This window comes from Diospyros lotus, chromosome 13, assembly GCF_014633365.1.
Source record: "Diospyros lotus cultivar Yz01 chromosome 13, ASM1463336v1, whole genome shotgun sequence".
Taxonomy (NCBI): Eukaryota; Viridiplantae; Streptophyta; class Magnoliopsida; order Ericales; family Ebenaceae; genus Diospyros; species Diospyros lotus.
This window is the reverse complement of record NC_068350.1, coordinates 4176287-4201417: the sequence shown is the minus strand read 5'-3', so window position 1 is coordinate 4201417 and position 25131 is coordinate 4176287. Positions and strand designations below refer to the sequence as shown.

The following is a 25131-nucleotide window of genomic DNA, read 5'->3' as shown; positions in this document are numbered from 1 at the left end:
CGGTTAAAATTTACTAAATAAAAATAAAGAAGAAGAGAAAATTTAAGAAAAAGAATTGAGAAAGGAGAAGAGAGGAAATGGAAGTGTTGAACGGAACGAAGAGGAAAAAAAGAGAGAGACATTTGTTTTTTTTTTATTATTTTTTCTTCTTTCAAATTCTCTTATTTCTCTCAATTTATCAAATCACATGTCATCATTAAGTTTTCTTTTTTTTCCCACGCTCTGCCACACAATCCGAATCTTACTTAACATAATTTTCAAAACACAAATTTAATTTGTATTTAATTTTCCCAAGTCCAACATATAGCACATCTTTAGAGTAGACCAATGGAAAAAAGGAGAATTAAATAAATAAAAATAATCAATTAAGTTGAAAAATAAAATTATGACATTTAAAATTATAAAAAATAAATTTAAATTAATTAAATTGTATATAAAATAAAGATAATTTAAATAATCAATTAATTATAGAAATAATAATAATCAAAATTTCAAAATTGATTATGACTTTATATATTTCTCCTAATAATTAATTACCACATTTAAGATAGGTCAAATTTTTAAAGAAGTAAAAAAATAAAATTATAACATTTAAGTTATATTTAAAATTATAATATTTAAAATTATAAGAAAATAAATTTAAATTAATTAAACTATATATAAAATAAAGATAATTTAAATAATCAATTAATTATAAATGATAATAATCAAATTTTTAAAATTGATTATCCATGACTTTACATGTTTCTCCTGAACAAACAATTACCACATTTAAGACAGGTCAAATTTTAAGAAAGTAATAAAAAAAATAAAGTTAAAAAAGTAAAATTATAATATTTAAATTATATATAAAATCATAATATTTAAAAATATAAAAAATAAATTTAAATTAATTAAACTATATATAAAATAAGAATAATTTAAATAATCAATTAATTATATAAATGATAATAATCAAAATTTCAAAATTGATTATCCATATATGACTTTACACATTTCTCCTGACAATCAATTGCCACATTTAAGACAGATCAAATTTTTAAGAACGCAACAAAAAAAATAAAGTTAAAAAATAAAATTATAATATTTAAGTTATATATAAAATTATAACATTTAAAATTATAAGAAAATAAATTTAAATTAATTAAACTACATAAAATAAAGATAATTTAAATAATTAATTAATTATATAAATGATAATAATCAAATTTTCAAAATTTATTATACATACATGACTTTACATATTTCTCCTAACAATCAATTACCACATTTAAGACATGTCACATTTTTAAGAAAACAAAAAAAAAAAATTATAACATTTAAGCTATATATAAAATTATAACATTTAAAAATATAAAAAATAAATTTAAAATAATTAAACTTATATAAAATAAGAATAATTTAAATAATCAATTAATTATATAAATGATAATAATCAAATTTTCAAAACTAATTATCCATATATGACTTTACATATTTCTCCTGATAATTAATTACTACATTTAAGATAGATCAAATTTTTAAGAAAGCAACAAAAAAAATAAAATTATAATATTTAAGTTACATATAAAATTATAACATTTAAAATTATAAGAAAATAAATTTAAATTAATTAAACTACATAAAATAAAGATAATTTAAATAATTAATTAATTATATAAATAATAATAATCAAATTTTCAAAATTGATTATACATACACGACTTTACATATTTCTCCTAGCAATCAATTACCACATTTAAGACATGTCACATTTTTTAAGAAAACAACAAATAAAAATAAAGTTAAAAAATAAAATTATAACATTTAAGTTATATATAAAATTATAACATTTAAAATTATAAAAAATAATTTTAAAATAATTAAACTATATATAAAATAAAGATAATTTAAATAATCAATTAATTATATAAATAATAATAATCAAAATTTTAAAATTGATTATTCATACATGACTTTACATATTCCCTCTAGCAATCAATTATTACATTTAAGACATGTCACATTTTTAAGAAAGTAATAAAAAAATAAAGTTAAAAAATAAAATTATAACATTTAAGTTATATATAAAATTATGACATTTAAAATTATAAAAAATAAATTTAAATTAATTAAATTATATATAAAATAAAAATAAAATAAAAAATTTACTTGGCCGTCGATATTCGACTGTATTACTTGATATCTCAAGATTTCTCCCGATTTAAAAAAGTCTCATTTTTTTGTAATTTATTTCAATTAAAATTTTATGTTAATATTTAAAAATTAATAATATAAATTAGATCTTGTCTCTTCATATACCAGCACGCTTACACATTCTCCAAATACTATTCAACCATAAAAAAAACTATTTACGTATTTCAAGAACTACACGTTTTTTACAAATCTAGACTTAATTAATGATCTATAAAAATTCTATTTTGGGTAAATAAAAAAAATTAAAAAATATAATAAAATATCAAAATAGTAACTGGAAATGGGCGGAAAAAATTTTGACGGCTGTTTTGTTATAATATATATATAGATATAGATTACACAAGTTATTAATTAATAATTAAACTCATAAGTCATAAACCTCAATGAACAAAAGCATATTCAAGAGATCTGTTTGAGAGATATGAAACCTTGTGGGTGTTGTCGATCTTGCAAGAGCATCCATGAATAAAATAATTAATTCAAATTCCTAAAAATTTTGGGGTATTAACATTATTATTAAAGAGGGGACATAGGTGATAATTTTCAAAAAATCTGGGGTCTAAGTGAGGATTCTAGAAAGATGCTCAATGGTTATGAAGGACTAATTTGGCTATGCGTTTTTCTTTAAAACTTTTAAAGTGGATAATGTTTAAACTGGTTATAATGTTTAAGTTGAGTAATATTTAAATTGATAATGTGTTTGGATAAATGTATTTTTAAGCTATCAATTAATAATTATGTGTTTGGTTTGAAAGAACTGATAAGTTATTATAACTTGATAAAAAAACAAAAATAGACATGTTGTTAAATGATGTAAAATTTTATCATTAAATATTAATAAATTATACATAATTATTAAAAAATATATTAATACACTATATATACACTTTTTATTTTTTTCCTTATAATATATTATCATTAGATTAATATCACTATATATATATAATATATATATATATATATATATACATAGTGAGAGCAGGCAGTGATTGGCGCAGCCACCAAGGATGGAGCTGACGATGAAGGTGCAGGTGACGATTGAGGTTGCGATCGACAGGAACGGGGATGGGTTTGAGATAGCAGTTACTAGCGACAGTGGAGCTGGAGATAGCAGCCAACGACGACGGAGGAGCTAAAGGTAACAATGGGGACAATGGTTGGGGCGATGGCAAGGCGGATGGGGACGAACGATGAGCAATAGTGGCGAACAGAAGTTGGTTGCAGAGGGTTGAAGAAGAAAAATATAGGTTGAAAATTGATGTTTTAGTTGAGGGTAAATAGGTAATTTCAATGGTCAACTCAACTTTTATTTTAGTAGTTTTTTGCAAAAGCCAAGGAAGAGTAGTTTCTTAAAAAACTATTAAAATAGCATTTAAACTATATAACTTTTAAGCTATTTGAGTTTGTCAAACATGTAGTTGCAAAACATTTGACAACTTATAAGCTAAATAAATAGCTTATAAGCTGTCAAACCTCATAGCCAAACTAAGCAGAAATATCTTGTGATATAATTTCTTTTGCTCGATGTTGATAGGAATTGTTCTATATTATCTAATTAATGACTCTCTCACAAATTTTTTATGAGAACGAGAGTTTTGTTGTGGCGTCAAAAGCTTTGAGAAAGTCAGCGCCATTGCAGCCAATGGCAGATGTAAAGGGGGAGCCTGTGCTAGCCCCAACTAAACAGTAAAAATATATATACTAAATAATATATATATATATATATATATATAAATATATAAAAACTCAGACATGGTCCAATCCCAGGCCTCTCTGCATCTGCCCCTGACTGTAGCCGTAGGACCAACGAACCTTGTATATGGCTAGACGAGCGCTCGAAAATTCCCTCTCCAGTTTGACAAATGCCCTTAAATCTCTATGGCAAGAGACCTAATTCTTGGTCGCTAAAACTCAGGCCTCAGGCCAAACTCATGAGAGATGAAGAGCAATGCATTCAATATTGTTACATGATTTTTGGTATTTTTAATTGATTCAATAATGTTCTCAAGTGCGGAATTTTGTAATTTGTATTTTCTTTTGCTAGATGAGAAAATACCCATAAGGAGTACACAATAACATCAACTTGGGGAGACAAAATCATTCTTTGGATGTATGCTTACAAGTGTCAAAATGGCCAATAATCACATCATGATTTTCAACAGTGGAGGCATGTTTGAACACGCTACGTCCTGTCACCAGTAGCATTCAAGAACTTCCATGATCGTGTGGTTTGAAGTTTATAGAGTTTGCTCTCGAAAACTGAAATGACCGACTCACTTTCTGCAAATCAAAAATAATTAGAACATAGAATTTAAGGACACGAAACTTTAATAGTTCAATTCATGAGTTAATGTTGTTGTCGTATCATTGCACTTACCAGCAATTAAATCCGCTTGATCTGGCGTTAACATGGCAGAGAAGCCTCTGAAACTCCAATGATAGTGGTGGACTACCGCTTGTCTAGCCTCATAGGCACTGATCAAAATTAAAGAAAAAAAAATATGATTAGAATAACAGAGACAAAACCATGCATTTCACCCTTCTTTGTTCTTCTCCTTCATTTCTAGGGTTGAGATGCATATGTGTATATTTATAGCCTTACTTGTCAAAAACAGGAGCCAGAAGATCATGGTTAGAAGAAACTACAGCTTCTTGGTCGGGCAAAGAGTGTTTGCCCATGTACACAATATAGTGCTGCAAAGAGATCAAACGTTAAAATTAATTAGCCAAAGAGTGTATGCCCATGTACACAATATAGTGCTGCAAAGAGATCAAACGTTAAAATTAATTAGCCCCCAGGGCATGAGTGGCAAAGGAGGGGTTGTAAAGTCACGTTGGAGATTATTAATGTGGGATCGATTTTTAGGGAAAGTAAAATTTGTATTTTTTTGGAAGTGGTCCTTGGTAAGTGTCAGTGAGCGCAGTTTAAAAAAAAAAAAATTCGATCATCCAGGCATATCCCTGATTTACCTCTCTCGTAGAGATGACAATTGCAACTGAAACCGTGAGGAATTGAACTGAAATCGAACCGGTCAACGCGATTAAAAACCATTTGACTGGATAATGGTTTGGTTTGGGAAAAAACCGAACACTGTTTCAATGGGTATAATTTGGTTATGGTTTTCACTAAAATCAAACCGAAATCTGAACTGAATGGTGGGTAACCGAACCGAATATATATATAACATATAAAATTAGCTACAATTGTTGTCTTTGTGAATGTTATTTGTCTTTGTTTGTTGGTATGGATTAAACTAAAAAAACCATAGTTAAACCGAACCGAAACCGAATAGTTTGGTTATGGTTTTAAATTTTTAAAACTAAATGGGTAATTAATGGTTTGATTTTGGTTTTATTAATTTAAGTTTGGTTTGGTTATGGTTTTGGCAAAAACTGAAATCAAATCGAATCATTGCCAACCTTACTCCCTCGTGATGACCTTGTGGCGGGTTCGGCAGTAACGCGAGTGATAATGCTTATTAATCTAAAAAAAAAAGCTAAAATTAATTAAAAATATTCATTAATTAAACTGATATATCTCAATGAAGAAAACGTATATGCAAAGGGATGAATAACCTTCCGGGTGTTGTCGAACTGGCAGGAGCCTCCATGGATGAGAGAAATGAGAACAAGAACACCAACTACGTACTTCATCTTTCCCAGAATGTCAACTATGAAAGTGTTGGACGAGAGAAGATGGTACTATATAGGAGGTTTTTGGATGATTCAAGAACTTAACTTTAAAACTTAAATTACAAATGTGTTATCTATGATTTGGAATTATCAATATTTGATTTTTTACTTACTGGAGGAAGCAAAGCTTGTTGATAAAGATGTAAGACTATCTCCAACCGGAAGAAACATCCTCCCTAAATCAAAATTTGGGGAGCATTTCAGAAATTTTTTGCTCCAACGTAGCTCCCTACCTGTCAAGTCACTCCTCAGATTTTTGTGGAGCTTGAAATCCCTCCCTACTGTTGAGGAGCCATATTTTACTTCCTACATTTCTCAATGGCTCTATTTTGTTTCTCAAATTTGAAGCTCAATGATCTGTGTTGAATATCAGATTTGAAGAAGAGTAGTAGCAGCCGAGAAAGTCACCAACAACGGTGGTAATGAGGAGCGACGGTGGTGGCGCAAGAAAGAAGAAGTAGCAGCGGTAGTTCACGGAGAAGAAAAAGCCATCGACAGAGTGAGGAGAAGAAGACGTAGTAGCTGCAACGAGCGGAGAAGACGAAGCAGCTTTTTCTTTCTTCCGGGCCATCTTCAACGCATAGTAGGAGAGTTGTATTATTTTAATCATTTTTTAGTTATTTAGAAATTCTATTCTTTCTGGGCATGTTCAACGCACACTGGCAAGCAAGTTATGAAATTTAATTCATTGTTTTGTTTTGTTTTATTTATTTATTTTCCAATATTAAGAACTAATAAATTTTGTAGTAATAAAAATTATAAGTGAGGTAAAATAATTAGAATTAAAATTTTTTAATAAATAAGTGAGATAAGGAGTGGGATAAGGAGTGAGATAGGGAGTGTGGTTGGAGCACGCACAGTTTTCTAGACAAAATCAGAATATGGAGTGAATTATTTATAATATAATAGAGAGTAAGATAAGGAGTGTGGTTGGAGATGGCCTAAGTACACATCTCTTTTGTTTGAATATTCAAATTAATGATCTACTTTTTTATTTGAGTAATAGATTGGTGAGGAATATTTTACTAAGGGTAAATTTACTTTATTATCCTCGAAGATTATCAATCTAGGGACGCGCGTGCTAGTACGCAACCGCCACGTGTCTATTTCAGGAAGCGTCACATGTCCTCCGAATCTCCATCCCAGATTTGACTTGAATGAGAGGGACCTGGTTAACCGAGATTCTCTTCAACGTCTTCTTTCAAATGTTATCTTATCTCTTTAGAGTAAACTTTACACCATCTATAAATAGAGATTAATTTCTATAAATATAGATATCTGATTACTGAGTGACTTTCTATTTCAAATATTTTCTTCTACTGACTTGAGTGTTGGAGTCCTCCCGGGAGATTAAAACCCTGCTCTTGCAAGTACTTGGTTCAAAACAGACCTTGATGATCGGTCCAGCATCATCATGGATCATATTGATTAAGTTGAAATTTTAGTATTTTTCATGATTAGTTTAAACATATGTGACAGAAGTTTGGTTTGATAAACCTCATCTTGATCACCTTTTCCGTTACTACTTAATTTAAGCAATTTCTTAAATTTTCACAACAAATTAAATATATAGATCTACCATTGCATCTTCAAACAGCATAATTCGAATTCCATTAAGTGGACTAGCTAGTTACCCAAATGCCCAAGTCCTGATCAGATTTATAAGAAAAGTGCTATTAATTGAATAAGTTTGTTCATCAAACTAAGTTAACCGACAAATAGTCATCCAATCTAACTGGGTGATTAAAAACAGCTAATCAATCAAACTTGTTGAACCAATTCAACAAGTTTTTTTTTTTTTTTAAAGTTATAAGTTAAACTTGTTCAACTTATAAGTTAAAAAGTTTTTTTTTTTATCTTTTTATTTTTTAGGGTGAAAGCATAAATACACTCTTGTACTTTACCAAAAATAGCATTGTGCCATCTCGAATTTTCAAAACGTCTTGGTAGACACTTGTATTTCAAAAAAATGAAACAATTAAGCATCTCAACAAACAATAATTAGGGGCAAAAGGTGTAAGTGAAATGCACGAGCGAGGGTTTTAGGTTTCTTTTTTTTCTATTATTTTCCTATATTCTGCGGACCATCCAACTTGTCATTCTCGCTGATCCAGAACATCAAAATCGGTCAAGCCTATCGTTGAATCTGTCGAGCCCATTGTCATACGATTCCTATCGTTGTCCCAATAGTCATTTCCTATTGCAGTGGATCAATTATAGGTAATGTATATATAGGTGTATATAATTACATATAAATTTACTGTTGTTCCGATCGATCCTATAAACCCACCATTGCACTAAACAATTAAATTCACTGTTGCTCTAATTGATAAATTATAATATATATACCTATATATATAAACTCACTACAACAATAGTCATATTTTACACACTCGCTAATAATGTTCTCACTTGTTTTGTTGAAATGTTTAATAGTTTTACTTTTTTTGAAGTATAAATGTCTAATTGTACATTTTGAAAATTCAAGATGCCACAATACTTTTATGATAAAGTAGCAGGTGCATTTATGTTTTTACCCTATATTTTATCCAAGTTTTGTTTGGACTTTTAACCAATGTTGTGGTTATTTATTTTACTTTGTAACTTAATCCGACCCCAGTTTGATCATTAATGAACCTTACCATTTTCCATTCTCAATTCAATACCCAGATAAGATTGCATGGAACTACAGCTTGAGAAAACACACATCCTGTATTGCAAACGTTCAGAACTAAAGATAATTCCAGTTTCAAGAGTAGAGAAAGTTGAGAAAGAGAGAGTGTAAGGAGACACTAGGGTTTGGGGGTTGATTCATTTTCGTTGTGTTCATACTCTCTGGCTCTGGCTTTTTCGTGTTCTTCTCTCTAGTTCAAATAGGGTAAGTCTATGATCTTCCTCTTTTTATGATTTAGAGGCATTTTTGGTAGTGAACCAGTCTCTGTAAATAAAGTGGTCGTGAGGCTTGTATTCTGTAAGTATTGTAAACCTTATTTTCACTTCGATAGTGCAGTAAGCTCTTCTTTGCCGAAGCTCAACGTGGATGTAACCCTTCTTGGGTGAATCATGGTAAATCTCTCATGTTATTGTGTTTTCCATCATCTTATAATTGCGTTTGCTGTTTAAGTTTTATTTTTAGTACCGGTTTTTGTCTCTGCTATTGGATTTAAAGGCTTCAGTGGTATCAGGGTAAGGGTGTGCGTTCTGTTGCTTCCGCAACAAAGATCAAAAAATGGACATGAAACATTGAGAGAGAGAGCATTCACAGCCTCGGTGTATTATTGTCCGATAATCTATTACCGGATGGTCTAAGCGTAATCGCTTGGCTAATTACATGACAGCAGTTGAAACACATCGATGGAGCAGAAATGTAAACACTTCTGCAGGTAGAATTGAGTTTGATCCTTGAGAGAAGATTTGGGCTGTTCTGCAAACTCAAGGCTGAGCAAAATTTGAAACTCAGTGATAAACTGAAGATTTAATGCTTGCCCTGTCCTCAGCATGTGAAGGATGAAAGATCCTGCGGTAACAGGATACTCTGCATGTCATGACGCTGCAGTTTCGTTTCTGGATTCTGCGGTTTCTTCACTGAGGACATGGTATTGACCCCTTAGATTTTCTTCCTCGACCGCCGGTACAGGATCGGAATCCTTCTCGCTGGAGAGAAGAAAGAAGCCAAGTTTACAGCCGAAAGTATGATCAATGTTAATAAGAGTAGCATCGGATCCATGACAAGCGAGTTGATAGCTCTAAGAAATTTCAACATGCCAAATGCTCAAAATTTGTAGTGATCATGAATTGCATCAAAGTGAAGGCATTGCAACACAGCCCAACTCAACCCCGACGAGCATTTCATGCTCGAAGGCGCCATCTAGCTTAGCTAATTAAGAGTGTCCGATTTAATTCAGGTAGATGGGGTCAGACAACATGGATTAAATCAGCATTATACCAATTTGAGGGTGCGGATGCAGGAATCTACTTGGCAAGACGAGGTTGGAAAACTTACGTCCTTGAATATGTGACGAGTCCAACAACTACAATTGCAAATGACAGATAGTACAACCAGTCAACCTGCAAAAAGAGATTGAATAGGTCAGCTTGGTCACAGAATGTGCCAATTAAGGAATGGTAAGTGATCGAGTTCTGAAGAATAATGAAAAGAACCTGCTGGTGATAGAAAAAGATGCGAATGATAACTGCCCACATGTCAGACGTGAGAATAGAGAGATTAAACATCGTGGCTCCACTCATCTGTTCACAAATTACACTCCAATTAGAGATGGTAGATCCTTCCATGAAAACAGCTTCACTATGACTAGTTTAATTCTTTGCTTTCTACAGTGAAAATGGTCCTGTGGAAATGACCAAAGCATGAGCCATCTGCATATGCATATTGAGCTCCCCAGCAAGCAAAAATGGCAGTTGACAAAACCGACGCTTCAAAGTTTAAGCTTTGAATCATCGGAATCTAATGTGAATCTGAGAACGTGTGATATACTAAACAACCAAGGACCCTCCTTTTGCTCTGTTCTTTTGATATATCAGAAGAAACAATTCACAGGAAAACAACTACTATTTATTCTTATGTAAATGGCTTGCACTCTAGCATGAAGTGAAAAGCACTTGAATTTCATCTATATGGAAGCAACTCATCATTGAGGGAGCAACTAACCTTCAAAACATAAGGAACAAGAGTATAGAACATAAAGCTTGCCAGCGCATAGCCCGCAAAGGCTAATATCTGTAAACAAAACAAAGACAGGTGAAGACAATATGGGTGGAATATATCTGGCTGAGGAAAATTGAAGCATACATATATGTTTCCTATGCACTACTACAGAATTTAATCTTTCGGGGGGAACTGCATATAGTTAGAGTTGCTTCTTTTCCCTTTCTTGTTTCTAAAAAATTTTGCAAATCAAGACTTAGAATCCACTATCTGTGTCCTCTACCCTGTTTCATGATCTTCTGAAATTACAGATAACGGCTCATGTCTGCACAATTGAGGAACCTGTTCAGCATTTTCTCAAAGCGGACAAGACTAAACCTCTGTGTCGGACAAATAGAAACCTCACTTAAATCAAATCCCTCTTTTAGTTAATCAAATAAAGCCCAAGGGATGGGCACATCACACCTTGTTAAAAACATTGTGGTTTGCATAATAGGACCCGAGTAAAATGTACACGTGGATCTCGGGCATCATCAGAAACCAATCAGTTTTCACTTCATCAAGCCAACCATTAAGGTTCAATCAAAGCAAAAAACTCTTGAAGCTCTTCCTCTTCTACCTCATTACAAGCATTCCTTCCCACCGTCCTCTGCTTCACAATTCTCCAGTCATGCCATCCCTGTTTCTTTTATCTAGATTTTTTCTTTCTTTTTTCCCAAGTTCCATGGTATAATTCAACAATGAAAGATGAGAACCATGCACAATGGATTTGATAGTAGTAGTAAGTTGTTCACATGCTAATTCAGATGTTGATAATGAAAGATGTTTAGTTTTACTGGAGAAGGCCTGAAGCAAGAAACAGAACAATGATGGAGCAGCATTCATATGACAGCTATTTCATCCTCAATCGGCTTGTATCTTACAACCGTACATCAAGTAATGCCAATATGTTGGCAATTGAGTCAAAAACTTGAGATAGCAATGCAATCAAATGAAAGGATTCATTACTTACAATTTCTGTGGACCACTTCACCGATTCCAGACTCTTCCTCTCGACAATAGCTCTTAAGAGAAAGTTATGGCATGAAAGCAACATTGTGACCAGATTTACTCACATGTAATTGATCATGGCATAAAGCTATTCTATAAGCATGAGAACTTGATATTTTAGAATTCCATGTCTGTGTTCTTATTTTCCAATGAAAAGGATACATCTCACACACAGTAACAAGTGTTCCAAAAGCACCAAGCATCGACACTACTTCAACGCGATCTTTTTTCTTTACACAAAATTCCTGCATTAATGAAAATGGGACATAAATATTTCATGTCTACCAATCAAAAGAAAAATCAGTTTTAGGCCTCTGAAGAGCATAAGCAGGAGATTTCACAAAGCTGAGCCTCAGCAGGCTGATTCTTTACCATGATAGATTAATAGAGAGAGCAATTGACAAATTTATCTACCTCGCCAACATTGCTCATCGCGAAAAAAACTGTCGCTGCAATGATAAGTGCATCACCTAGAAGAGGTTTTGAACCACCTGAAAGACATCATTCTGACATCTCAGAACAAGCATGAGGCAATATCAGTTAGAAATTACAAGTAATTTTAAGCCAACAGGTACTTCTTTTCCAGTGTTTTTCTTGTCTGAAAATCAAAATAAAGACCAGAATTAGGCCGTGTAACAGAAAAGGTCACCTCCGCCACTGACTCCAGCATCAGAAAGAAGCACTAAACCAAGCCCCAGCACACAGACAGCTGCACCGAATAACTGCCAGAGGGAATATCGCGTGCCCAGAAAGAACCAAGTAAGGACAATGACCCATGCTACTGTCCAACAATCCAATAATGTCACACTAGTAATCGATGAGTACTCGTATGCCTTATTAGCTGCAGAGCAATCAGCAACAATTTCAGTAAGACAAATAAAGATGTTGGATTTCCATGTGATTATGCTATCCAACAAGAGTGAACAGAAATTTCCACATTTCATATATATATATATATATATATATATCTACATTTTTACAGCGATTTCCCAGAGAAGTCTTAAAAAGAAAATTAACTTCTTTTCAATTTTGGTCCTAACAAAGATGCCCTGCAATCTAAGACGATTGATGGGATTCCACAAACTTCCCAGAACATCCAGAACCAAACCGTTCAATTTATTTCTTTTTTCTTTTGTCCGGATATGTATTTCTATTGCACATACTTTACACTTCAACTTTAGTTGCTGTTTGGATTCACCTTGCTATCTTTCTTTTCACCCTTTGACAACATTTAAGAATATATCCTAAAAAGTTACTGTTAATTGCAAGGACTGAAATATTGTCCTACTCTAAAAGCAAGATAAACTATTAGCATGATTAAGATTCCTTGTCGTCGACATGGATGAAGCTAAATAGGGATGTGAGCCTCTTTTCGGCTTGTATCATTGCAGTTCCAGCTACAGAGAAAAGTTCGATAGCCTTGGTATTTACCCAGATAATTGCCTTGGACATCAACAAATCCGAGAAGTAGATAATAATACCAAGGGATCTGCACAAGGTACCAAACAAAATTGCATCTCAGAACTGTATGATTTGGAACCAGTAAATTACGAACAAAATGCAAGATTCCCGTATAATTGAAACCCAACAACACTTGGAGTTCATGAACCAGTTACAAAGTTCTACATGTTGGGAAGGTGATAGATTCACAATAAAGACAATAAATCTTACCCGCAGTTTCTGACGTCTGTACACCAAGATGCTACCGTACACCAAAGCCAGAGCCAGATAAGAGAGAAAGGATAGACTGAGTGGCGTATCCGCACCTACCAAGCAAGAAGGAAATGAATAAGCATGCAATATCAAGGAAGCCTGCAAATTAAAAGAGGAAATTGAAGGATTGAGAAAAGCCAAAAAAAAAAAAATCCCCAAAACTTACAACTACTAAAACATGACAAATCAAGAATCCTACACAGAAAAGGGGGGAATCAACTAAAATGAACCCATTGACAAATGCTCAAAAATATCAAAAACCCATCTTTCTACCAACAAGAAGAAGAAAAGAAAATCACTGCAACTAACCAAAAGGAGGGGTTGAGAAGAGTACCGAGATCGGCAACCAGCGAGGCAGTGAAGCTCATGAGCGAGAGGAAAAAAGAAACCACCTGACCCATAAATAATGCGTACACAACGCGCAACCAAGCTTCTTTGCTTCTGCACCAGCTCATGATGCTCATGGCGTCTGAACTTTGAACCCCAAGAGTCAGGAAGAAGGAATTTTGTCTCCAACGATGAATACAGACGAAGTTCTGATTTAAATATGAACTCGTTTGGTTCGTTGATTAATGCGGGGTCGTTGTCAGCGATCTGCAGCTACCGTTCCTTGGGATCTTGAGAGAGAAGTTGAATATTAAACTGAAAGAAAGACGGAGCGATAAAGGGCAATGGTGACGAGGGAGCCATGGCGATGTTGAGTGAGGAAAAAGAAAATGGGGTCACCCAACGGTCAATGCCGGGCTCCATGCAGACACAGAAGAGGGGGCTGACCGGGTGAGGCGGTTGCAGCGTGGTTCCGTTGTTGCTTGAGACAATAGATATACTATTATATAAAATGTCTTAATTACATTAGTTGTTATCCACAAAAAAGGGAAATTAAGTGTTACACCAAAAATTATAGAAATGGCACTAGAAATTGATGAAATAATGTGAATTTGGGCATTTTTAATCTTAGGCAATGTCCATGTGCACAATGATTCACGTGTGGATAGTTGCCTGGTCACGAGTGCCCATGTGCACTCTACCGTTTCTTTTATGATTTTAAAATTGTTAGTCATACCAATAATTGAAAAAGTATAAATCAAATGAATAGAAGGGCACTGGTATGTTGCCTATCATCAGTATGTTGCCAAATGAGAGAAGGGGTTTGGGGCCATGCATGTGGCGTGGGCTCAACATACATGGGGTTCACTTTTTTTCTCAGAGTCGAGTAACTGTTATGTTATTTGACGGTGGGCAACATAATAGTTGTCTGAATAGAAGAAAAGTTATCATAAAAAAAAAAAATAGAAAGGCTAATGTCACTCATTTAAATTAAATTTATAATTCATAGTGATTCAAAAGTTTTACCATTGCTTGTCACCACTCAAATTCAAGCTAGATCCACACTACCTTTTAATAGAAAATCATGGTTTTACTAAAGAGTAGTAAATTTTAATATAATTCATAGTGATTCAAGATATATGTATATATATATATATTCTTTTTTTTTCTAATAATGCTATTCTCAAGTTATACATTCTTATCTTTTTATTAAATATTTATACTCAAATTTTACTTAAAATTACTACGTAAGTGTTGAATTAATAAGGAAACGTTTCTCATATAAGGACTTTCAATTCTTATGTAGTCTCATTTTTAAAGTAATTTTGTCAAACCACTTCTACCGAAATAATGTTTTTCTTTCGAAATTTCCTTACTTGTCCATTGACAACGCAATCATGTTGCCAATTATAACTAAGGTCTTGATTTAATTGCAATGTCTCAAGTATCAACGATTAAAGGACTTGAAATGGACTAAGTTCATGTCTCCTAAGCTTCAACATATGAAATATGGGATGTACAATGTTAAAGCTAAGAGGAATCCAAGTGATACACTACTATACTCATTTAGTCCAAAATTTCAAATGAATCAATATACCTCAAGCTAAACTTAACGTTTTTACCAAAATTGATCACTCCCTTCATAAGCGATACTTCAAGTTATATCCTCTCACCAATTGCAAATTCTAAAAGATGTTTATGTAATCCACATACAACTTTTATCAACTTTAAGTCATAAATAACCTCTCTCAAATCAATTAAATTTTTCTATAAAGTCATAGATTTTGACTAACCCAATAAGTTAGACCTTGCCAAACTCAAACCACCCAACTGGTGTCCTACAACACCTACCATAAAGTGTTTCATACAAATCCCTAAATGCTAGAATTTGCCAAATTTGAAAGAAAACATAAAAATAATTCATTTTGAAAGAAAAAACATTCAATTTTTCATAAAGTGGGTGTGGTAGGACCCATTTATACGTATAAGGTCACAAATAAGGTGAGTCACTAGAGAGTAACTCAATATTTGAGTTGATAAAAATTCATTCGAATTCACTCGTTAAGGTAAATAGATCTAACTTGAGCCTAACTTTAAAGATTAATTTGTAAGCTCACAAGTTGGCTCGACTAGAGGCAAACTAGATTCAACGCTTGCAAATAAACTCGTTTATAAATACATTAATAAATTTATTCATAATTGTTAATGTTAAGGGTATGTAAATAAGATTTTGATAACAACAATTTTTTTATATAAATATATTTTATTAGCGTCTTGCAATGTAAAATATATGTTTTGATGATAACAAAAATATTTTGTCATCTCATTGTACTAAAAACTCTTTGTGCTAAAAAAACATGTGTGTGCTAGAATGGCTAAGTATCTTAGGGGGCGTTTGGCATGAAAAATGTTTTTAAATTCCTGAGATTCATAATTCTTATGAATGCTCTTGGAAATCTTTGATTCTCAAGATTTGTGCAATTCTATGTTTGGTTAGTTTTAAACATTCTCAGGAATGTTGAGTATTTTTTTCTAGAAATCTTACATTCCTATATTTAGTTTAAATGCAATATTTTTAGAAATTCATGTTCTTTTTTCAAAATTACTCTTATTTGATTTTTTATTTAAAAATGATAAATTCCTTCTAGAAAGTCAAAAAAATGTTATTTTTTATACATTATGTATATATATATGTGTGTATATATATAATATATATACACAATATATATGTTTGTATCAATATCTACTTTAATATATATAATATATTTGTATGGAGTTATAAAAGAGTAAGGGGTGTTTTAGTCTTTTTATTTGTTAAAAACATTCCACAAGTCCATGAGAAATTTAGGTACGTTCTCTTTACTGTTTTCAAGTCATTTTTAGTTTTCAATTTTTATAAAATAATGAAAACGCGTTCTCTTTGTTGTTTTAAAAATACATTTTTGAAAACAAAAAAAAAAAATTGTGAAGAAAACTCAAAACAATAAAAAGTTGTTTTGAGTGTTTTCATCCAAAACAAACTCAAAATTCAAAACATATTTATTTATTTATATTTTATTATTGTAATGGAAAAAAATATTATAAAATTTATGAACTTTAAAATGTATATATATTTTTAATAATATATTAACATTAAATATTTATAATTTACTTAATAATCAAATTTATTGAATAAAATATCATTAAAAAATATTTTCAAAATTTCAAAGAGAACGCGTTTTCTAATTTTCTGTTTTGAAAAATAATTTTTCAAAATGACAAATAGAACGCGTTTTCAATTTTCTAAAAACAGACTACCAAAATAAAAAAATTAAAAATAAATTTAAAATTCAAAACTGAAAATTGAAAAGTAAAGAGAACGCACCCTTAGATTTTCAACCCCCCATAGAAATCTTTTTGTGGGAAAGTTGCTTAAAAATCATTCTCGGAAATCCTATTTCCCAGAATTTTTTTTATAAAAAAGTTGTATCAAACATGAGAATATAAATTCCTAACCTAACATTCCCAAGATTCTTAAAATTTCTCCTGTACCAAACGCCTCATTAGGTTAATCGAAGTTTAACTTAGATCAACCAAAGTTAGTCAGAGAGTTTCGCCTTAAACTTATGTCCACCTATCCTCCAACCAAAGTTGGGCTGTAGCCCATTGGATAACTTAGGTCTATCGAAGTGATTACTTCAATCAATCGAAGTTCAATAGTCATTTTTAATTAAAGGTGAGCAATTGGTTATAACCGAATTGAACCGATCAAAAATTATGAACCGAACCGAACCATATTCAATAACCGAATTGAACTGACCGACGAACCCAACAAACAGAACTAACCGAAACCTAAACCATACTAACCGAACCGAAAATCGAACTGGAGCCTAAGATGACTGCAAGAGACCGGCCTTACTGTTGCTGTCGGCCACCTAACCGACCGGCGATTCTGATGATCAGAACTGATCATCGGATTCCCCCAACCACAATGAGCCATATACCCAAAAATTAAAAACATCTAATAGTTGAATTAATTTAGTAGATCCATGTTTCAAACTTTCAATGTAAAAGAGAAGTAGCCGAAAACTTACCGAAGAGGATGCGTGGTAAGTAGATCCGGCCTTCGTCTTCTTCTTCGCCATCGTCAATAGCGACGGATGGTGGAGGAAGAAAGAAGAGATGAAGAGATGAAGACGAAGAGCCTTCAGCCAGTGCCTGATTTACGAAGCATCGAATCACCTTTGTCTTCGCCATCGCCATGAAAGAGCTTTCGTTATCGCCAGATTTGTGAAGACTCGAACTCGAAGAGAAAAGAAGAAATGGTGAGACTCGAGAGAGAGAGAGAGAGAGAGAAAAGAACGAAGAGGAGTACAAAAATGGTCCATGGGGTGTCGCGCCCGCGTGAGGGGGGGCAGTTCTGTTGGTACCGGGGGGGGGTGGTCGGTTTGGTTCGCCAGGGGTATTTGCTACATCGGTTCGATTCGATTTTTTGAGTATTTTTATCAAAATAACCAAATTGAACCGAATAACCATTTTTTTTAAAAAAAATATAACCGAACCGAACCACTCTATTTGAAAAACCGAACCGAACCGATCGAACTTTTCGGTTCGGTTCAATTAGTTTGATTTAACCGAACTTTTGCACACCCTTATTTCTAATTTCTAACTCTTCTGATCTTTCTTTTTGTTATACATCAATGGGTTAATTTTAATGTCTGATTTTATCTTATTTTCTCATGTTATGGCCTGTTTTTCACCATGCAAAAAGGTAAAAAAAAAATTGAGAAAAGTTGATTTTTTGTTCTACTTTTACAGATTGGTGACTCTTTTGCAGATACTCTTTTATTGCAACTCTCATGCTTTATGATCTTATAAAGCTTATGTTTAATCTTGTATCAGGTTGTCCCTTTTTTTGACTTATTAAGGATGATTTCATCTTGTTCAAATTATTTTTCTATCATGTTTTGCAAGCCAAGATCCCAACAATTTATGTCAATGGCACCTGGAAAAGCTAAAGGCGTTTTTTGAATTTAAAAAATGCTACTTCCGCACCCTTGTAATAGCTACTTATTTGAAGATTCTTATATAAATATGAGGTGTTTATAAAGGCATAAAGAAAGAAAACAATTCTGATAAAGCATTTAAATAAGAGAGAAAGAAAGTTCAAATGCTAGAAATATTGCTGCTGTAGATTTCTCAAGCTTGCTAGTGACTTGTTTGGTTGGCTCTTGATTGTAAGTTTGTTGTTTGTTGCCCAGAAAAATATCGAAGAGAAAAGTGAGTTGAGTTTTTTAAAAATTAATTAATAATTTTTAACTCGTTTAAAAACTCTTAAATTTGTAATTTTAATATGTGGTGATTGCAATAGAATTAATAATAATAAAATCATACAATTACAAGGAACAAAGGAAATTTATAAAGGTTCGACTCTAAAAAGTCTAATCCTTTCTCTCAAAACTTAGTTTGAGACTTTCAAGACTTAGTTTGAGATTCCACTAGGGAGAATCAACATTAATTTTTAATTGGAGCTAAAACCAACATACAATCTCTTGTCTAAACAAGAACCACTAGCATATTACTAATAAATATAATCCACTCACACAATAAGTAAGTAAAATAATTTCATCACATAACAAGTGAATAAAAATAACAAACTTATAATCAGAGTCAATTACAAAAAAGTCACCAACAATTGAGAATTCTACTAGCCTACACACTTTTAGCACTTCGAACCTTCTCACTCTTGTTTGAATGCTCTATCAAATTTGTTCTCAACCTTGAACCTCCATACTTATCCTATATATATATATATATATATATACATCTTCCAAACACACTAGTCATTAAAGAAAATGTTAATATGAAGTTTGAAATTCAAAAAATGTTTATGCTTTCTCAAATAATAAGAAAACATGTCTCACCTTTAATTCAAAATAAATTTACTTTTTGCATGAGAAATTAAGATTTGAAAATTCAAATATAAGGGGCTGTTCTCTTTGGCATTTTCAGCCCGTTTTCTATTTTCAGTTTTTCAAAACACTCAAAACGCGTTTACTTACTCATTTTCAAAAACGCATTTTGCAAAACACATAAAAAATTTACACAGAAAACTCAAAATGCCAAAAACACGTTTCGGCTGTTTTCAGCCAAAACTAGCCTCCATCCAAAACACGAAAAACAGCCACCGTTTTCATCCCTTTTCTTCAACCTCTCTTCTCTCTTCTCTTTCTCTTCTTTTCTATTCAAGCTCGATCGCCTCCATCGTCCATGCCACTGCCATCACTGCAATCGCTCGCCACGACCATCACTGCCACACCTAAATCCGCCCGTCACTGCCATCTCCCTCTCCCGCTATAGCCCTTCGAGCCCAGATCCTCCACCGCCACTGCCTTCCATGCCAAGATCGGCCACCGCCACCGCCACCGCCATCGCCATCGCCTGTCACTGCCCTCCAAGCCCAGATTTGCCACAGCCACCGTCGGCCACTACCTTCCACACCCAGATCAGCCACCGCCACAACCATCGCTCTCGCCCGCCACTGCCTTCCACGCCCAAGCCACCGCCACCGCCACCGCCTGCCATGCCCAAATCCAGTCGCCCGCCACTGCCTTCTGCCATTTCTCCCTTCCGCGCCTCCACGCCCAATTAATATAGATTTTGTTATTTTATGCTTTATATATTTTTTAAATATTTATGTTGTGAATAATTTATAGGTAAAAATAAATTTATTATGAAATTAATAGTTGAGTGAAATTAAAAATGACTTAGAATGTACTTTGTAATTTTAATATATTATATATGATTAAATTATATAAGTTGTATTATATTTGAAATTCTTTAAATGAAATTTATAATTTATTTTGAATCAAATTTCTTAAATAAATTATCATAAAATAACATTTTACAAAATTTCAAAGTAAACGCATTTTCCAATTTTCTGTTTTGAGAAACAATTTTTCAGAATAACAAAGAAAACGCGTTTTTAAAAATTTCAAAACAGACACTCAAAACACAAAACTCAAAATGAATTCAAAACTCAAAACTCAAAACTGAAACACAAAGAGAACACCACCTAAACTTTTAAGACATAAATGATTAAAATAAGAAAATACGTCTAAAAGTAATTATCTTTTAATTTAAAATAAATTTACTTTTTGCATGAGTAAGAGAAAACATGATTAAAAATAATTCTCCTTTAATTCAAGATTTGAAAATTCAAATATAATTTTTTGAAACATAAATGATTAAAATAAAAAAATATATTTAAAAATAATTCTCTTTTAATTCAAAATAAATTTACTTTATACATAAGTAAGAAATGCATTTATCAAGATATGAAAATTTAAACATAAACTTTTGAGACATAAATGATCAAAACAATGAAACATATCTAAAAATAATTCACCTTTAATTTAAAATAAATTTACTCTTTGTACCCACTTTTAATTCAAAATAATTTTATATTTTGCATTAATAAAAAATACATTTATATCATAAAAATATTTTTATTATCATCAAAATCATATTTACTTACCCTTGAGCTTAACATTGTTTTTACTCACTTGTTGTGTAAGGAGATTTGTTAGCTGTATGTTAATAATTTTTGTGTAAACAAGAAATTATATGATTTGATTCTAACTCTAATTAAAAAGTAATGTTATTTTTTTCCCTAGTAATACCCTCAATCTTAGTCTTAGGAAAGAGAAGTAGACTCGTAAGAGTTCAAACCTCTATAAAAATTACCATGTGTCCTTATGGTTGTTTGCCCTTATTATTCTCATTAGTATTGCAATCACTAGTTAACAATATGAGATTTAGAAAGAGTTCTCAACAAGAACTAAAATTATTTATTTTTGAAAATCTCAATTCACCATTCCTCTTGAATATTTTATCTAGGCAACAACAATTTTATAAAAATATTATTTATTATAAATTTATTAAATTTTAAATTATTATAATAATATCATTAAATTTTATTAAGTTTGATTTTAAGAATGTTTTGATGATGAGAATGTACATGAAAAATTTTAATACACTTTCTCCGTTAAAATGTGTTGATAATAAGGTATGTTGTGCTTTGAAAATTAATCAATTAATATTTAATTTACTATTAAGATTTGTTGATTATCATGTTGGATTTAAAATTATATTTATTAATTATTTACATATCAAATTATTAAGTTTTTTTAAACATAATTATAACAAATTCGAGACTGAACCCATGTTTGGGCTCGCCAAAAGCTTGTCGAGTTCGAGCTCCAACTCTAGCTCGAGCTAACTTGACGAGCCCAAACTCCGGCATGTGTCGAGCTCGATTTGTCAAGCTTTTGATAAATTGACTCTATGCCGAGCTCAGGCTTGGCTGGCAAAACTTGGATAAATTTATGTAATTAATAGGGGAATTTTTTCCCAATCTTTGTCTTTAATAGTTGTTTATTTCTTTTGCTATAAACTTCTTTTTTACTATTTTTTTATGTCTCTATCTAATCTCTCTATCATTGAAAGGTACCTCAACTGCGCATTTAAAATGTTCCATTGACATTTGGGAGTTAAATAGAAAAACTCATTTGCAAACACGAGCAATGATTTGTTATTTGCGTGTTGTTCGATGCCAACATGTAGGGAATGGTGCCCATGTCCCCTTTTGATTTTGTTCGCATCGAACAAATCTACAAATATGTTAGGTGGATAAAAGATCTCTAAACTAAATTTATTTAAATATTATTAATTATTACATACTTTATTTTTTATAATCCACAAATAAAAATCAAAATTACAATACACTAATCAACCCTCAAGCTCATACGATTGGGAGGCGTCCATCTAGACCTAGAAAATCAAATAATTGAACTAAACTAAAATGTTCGGTTTAGTGTAGTCAATTTTATACATATTTAGTTTTGGCTCATTATTTAGAAAAATAAAAAATTTTGGTTAAAATTATTATTGCCCATATGAACGCCAAGCTCATGACATAACACAAAATATCACGATGTAAGAAAATAGTTATATAGTTTTCCTCTAAGTTTGAATAGAATAATTGGGATCATTGGATCTTGAAATAAAATAATTTTAATAATATAAAATTTTTATGATTACTATTACTTTTTTTTCAACTAAATTACATTTAATACTTTTAGGTACTGTTTGTTAAGATGAGTAAGATAATATTAGAATATTTTCTAGATCAAAATATAAAATTGTCAAAATAAGATTGAGAAATATTTTAAAAATTTTATTAAATTATTTGTTTTTTTTTTTGAAAACACTAGAGGACACAAGCGTCATTTTTTTTTTTATCAATAAAGACTAAAATATGCTTATCTTGAAGAGAAAAAAGATAAATATATCAAAAAAAACTCAGATAAAAAGTCACATGACTTTTTTTTTTTTTTTAAAGATAGTCAAATAAATTTAACAAACAAACATACTAAAAAATACAAAAATTTAAAATACTTTTTATATCTTAATTAATAAACACTAACCTAATATGTAAAAGGTCTTTCGATTGCCCCAGGCACACCAACCTTCAACTTGAAGACAATCACCATCGAATTCGAAGGCTATGGATGAAAGTCAAAATGTCTAATTTAATTAATCTAAAGTCAAAATGTCTAATTTGATTAATCTAAATCGTTAAAAATGTAATTATTTTAGTTAAATAATAAAATATATCATTATAATCTTTTTTTATTACTCACATAAAACAATATAAGATTTGTCCAACGTAGATAAATTGAGAAGAGAATTTCTATAATCTGTATTAAATAATATAAAATTTGTTCGATACAAGTACCAATCTCTTACTATTATATTCAAATTTTTGTTAAATTTCTTTTTTTTTTTCTTCTCTTTCTCCATATTCAAACCTAAACCTAGGTTCAATAAGAACATCTTGAACCTAAATCTAGACTCGAGATGCATTTGTTGTGGTTAATCCAAATATATTCATTGCTCTTTTTATTTTATTTTTTTTGTTATTTTAGTTTTTTTAAAATTGGAGGAGAGAGGAGATAAAATGAAAGGTTTAAAAAGAGTATTTTAATATTTTTTCCTTGCAATTTAAAACTCAAGGCCCAAAGCACTAAAAAGAATATCTATCTAAACAAGTCAAATTGAATCTCTAATTGCAGTCACATCTCATGATAGCTTTAAGTCATTCACAATCGAAAATTTCTACCTCACCAAATCAAAATCAAGAACCCAAACAAAGCGTGTATGATGTGATTGAGGCTTTAATTTGAGTTTAATTTAGAGGTTATTATTATTATTTAATTTAAGATAAACTTTTAACTTCTTTAATAAAATATACATGAATTAATTTGATCAAGCCATTGCGTTAATATAACGCATTAAAAAATAATTTATATTATTTTGTTATAAAACACGGCCACGATAGCGCCACGTATGATCTTGGACAATGACGGCAGCAAATATAAAACTTGGAATATACAAGTGGATTTATCATAATAGTATCACCACCACCACCACCACTAAAGGGTAATATCGCCTTTTTACAATGAAGGGCACGTAAAAATAAAGAAAGAAAAAGAAGACAAACGATCGAAGAAAGAGAAAAATACATCAAATTCGACGCCACGCCCACGGCTCCTCCCTGGTCCCCCCACGAATAAGCTCCCTCCCATCACCGTCAATCATCTTCGCCCTCCACTTTTCAACCAACCAATCGGACGGCCACCGACTCGACGGTTCATACTCAACGCACGATAAGGTCATCAACATCAACGGCTCCGATCATATCTTGTCCAACTTCTCCGCCTTGACCAGCGGATTCTCCCTGGCGATCGCCTCCCGGCCGGCGGCCCTGTAATCGAAGCTGCACCCGTGCTGCTCCGGGTACCGGTGGGTCCCGCAGAACGTCGTCCCACAGCGGCACTTGAACCCGGTCAGCCCGACCCGCTTCCTGCAGACCAAGCACCGGTTCGGCTGGGCCACCGTCACCGTTTCGGCCGCCGCGGGAGCCCTGACCTCCGGCGCGGGAGACGGCGCAACCGCCAACGCGGCCTCCGGCGGTGGGGCGGCGGAGGAAGAGGCTGCCGGGAAGAGCGAATTCTCCACCACAGATTTGGCCGAGTTGGCCTGCTCCTCTTTCATGCAATGATCCCCGTAGCATTTGGAGCAGAGATTTCGGGTGGCCGGGCTGCCGAAGAACCCGCAGTTGTTGGCGCAGAGCCGGTGGCCCTCCGGCGCCTGAAACCCATGTTCCTCCGCCATCTCAACGCCAAATATCAAAAAAATCCAAATCAAAGAACACAATCAAAATCCGAGAAATCGAGAGGAAACAGAAACAGAAACAGGGAGATCGGATTGAAGCTGGAAGATATTTTCATGAACGAGCGGAGGCGAAGAGGAGGAGGAAGAGGAAGGAATATAGAGGGGAGGGGGGGGAGGGGGGGAAGGATCCGAGAAGAGGGAGGAGACACGGAGAAGAGAGAAAACCAGAAAAAAGGGGGAGATTTCTAATAACAAAATGACGATGACGA

At 32.4% G+C, this 25131-nt stretch overlaps 2 protein-coding genes across 2 annotated transcripts; both read right to left on the bottom strand.

Moving 5' to 3' along the window:
* Positions 1-9132: 9132 nt before the first annotated feature.
* LOC127788270 (uncharacterized) lies at positions 9133-13989 on the bottom strand. Its single transcript, XM_052316394.1, has 11 exons — positions 13653-13989; positions 13277-13371; positions 13037-13094; positions 12255-12446; positions 12020-12096; positions 11768-11850; positions 11568-11619; positions 10559-10627; positions 10051-10137; positions 9893-9957; positions 9133-9543 (listed from the first exon to the last, which is right to left on the bottom strand). The coding sequence occupies exons 1-11, from the start codon at positions 13780-13782 to the stop codon at positions 9432-9434; spliced, it is 1020 nt and encodes a 339-aa protein (XP_052172354.1). The 5' UTR covers positions 13783-13989; the 3' UTR covers positions 9133-9431.
* A 10074-nt stretch (positions 13990-24063) lies between these two features.
* LOC127789315 (zinc finger A20 and AN1 domain-containing stress-associated protein 4) lies at positions 24064-25131 on the bottom strand. The gene has a single exon (XM_052318203.1). The coding sequence runs from the start codon at positions 24860-24862 to the stop codon at positions 24383-24385; it is 480 nt and encodes a 159-aa protein (XP_052174163.1). The 5' UTR covers positions 24863-25131; the 3' UTR covers positions 24064-24382.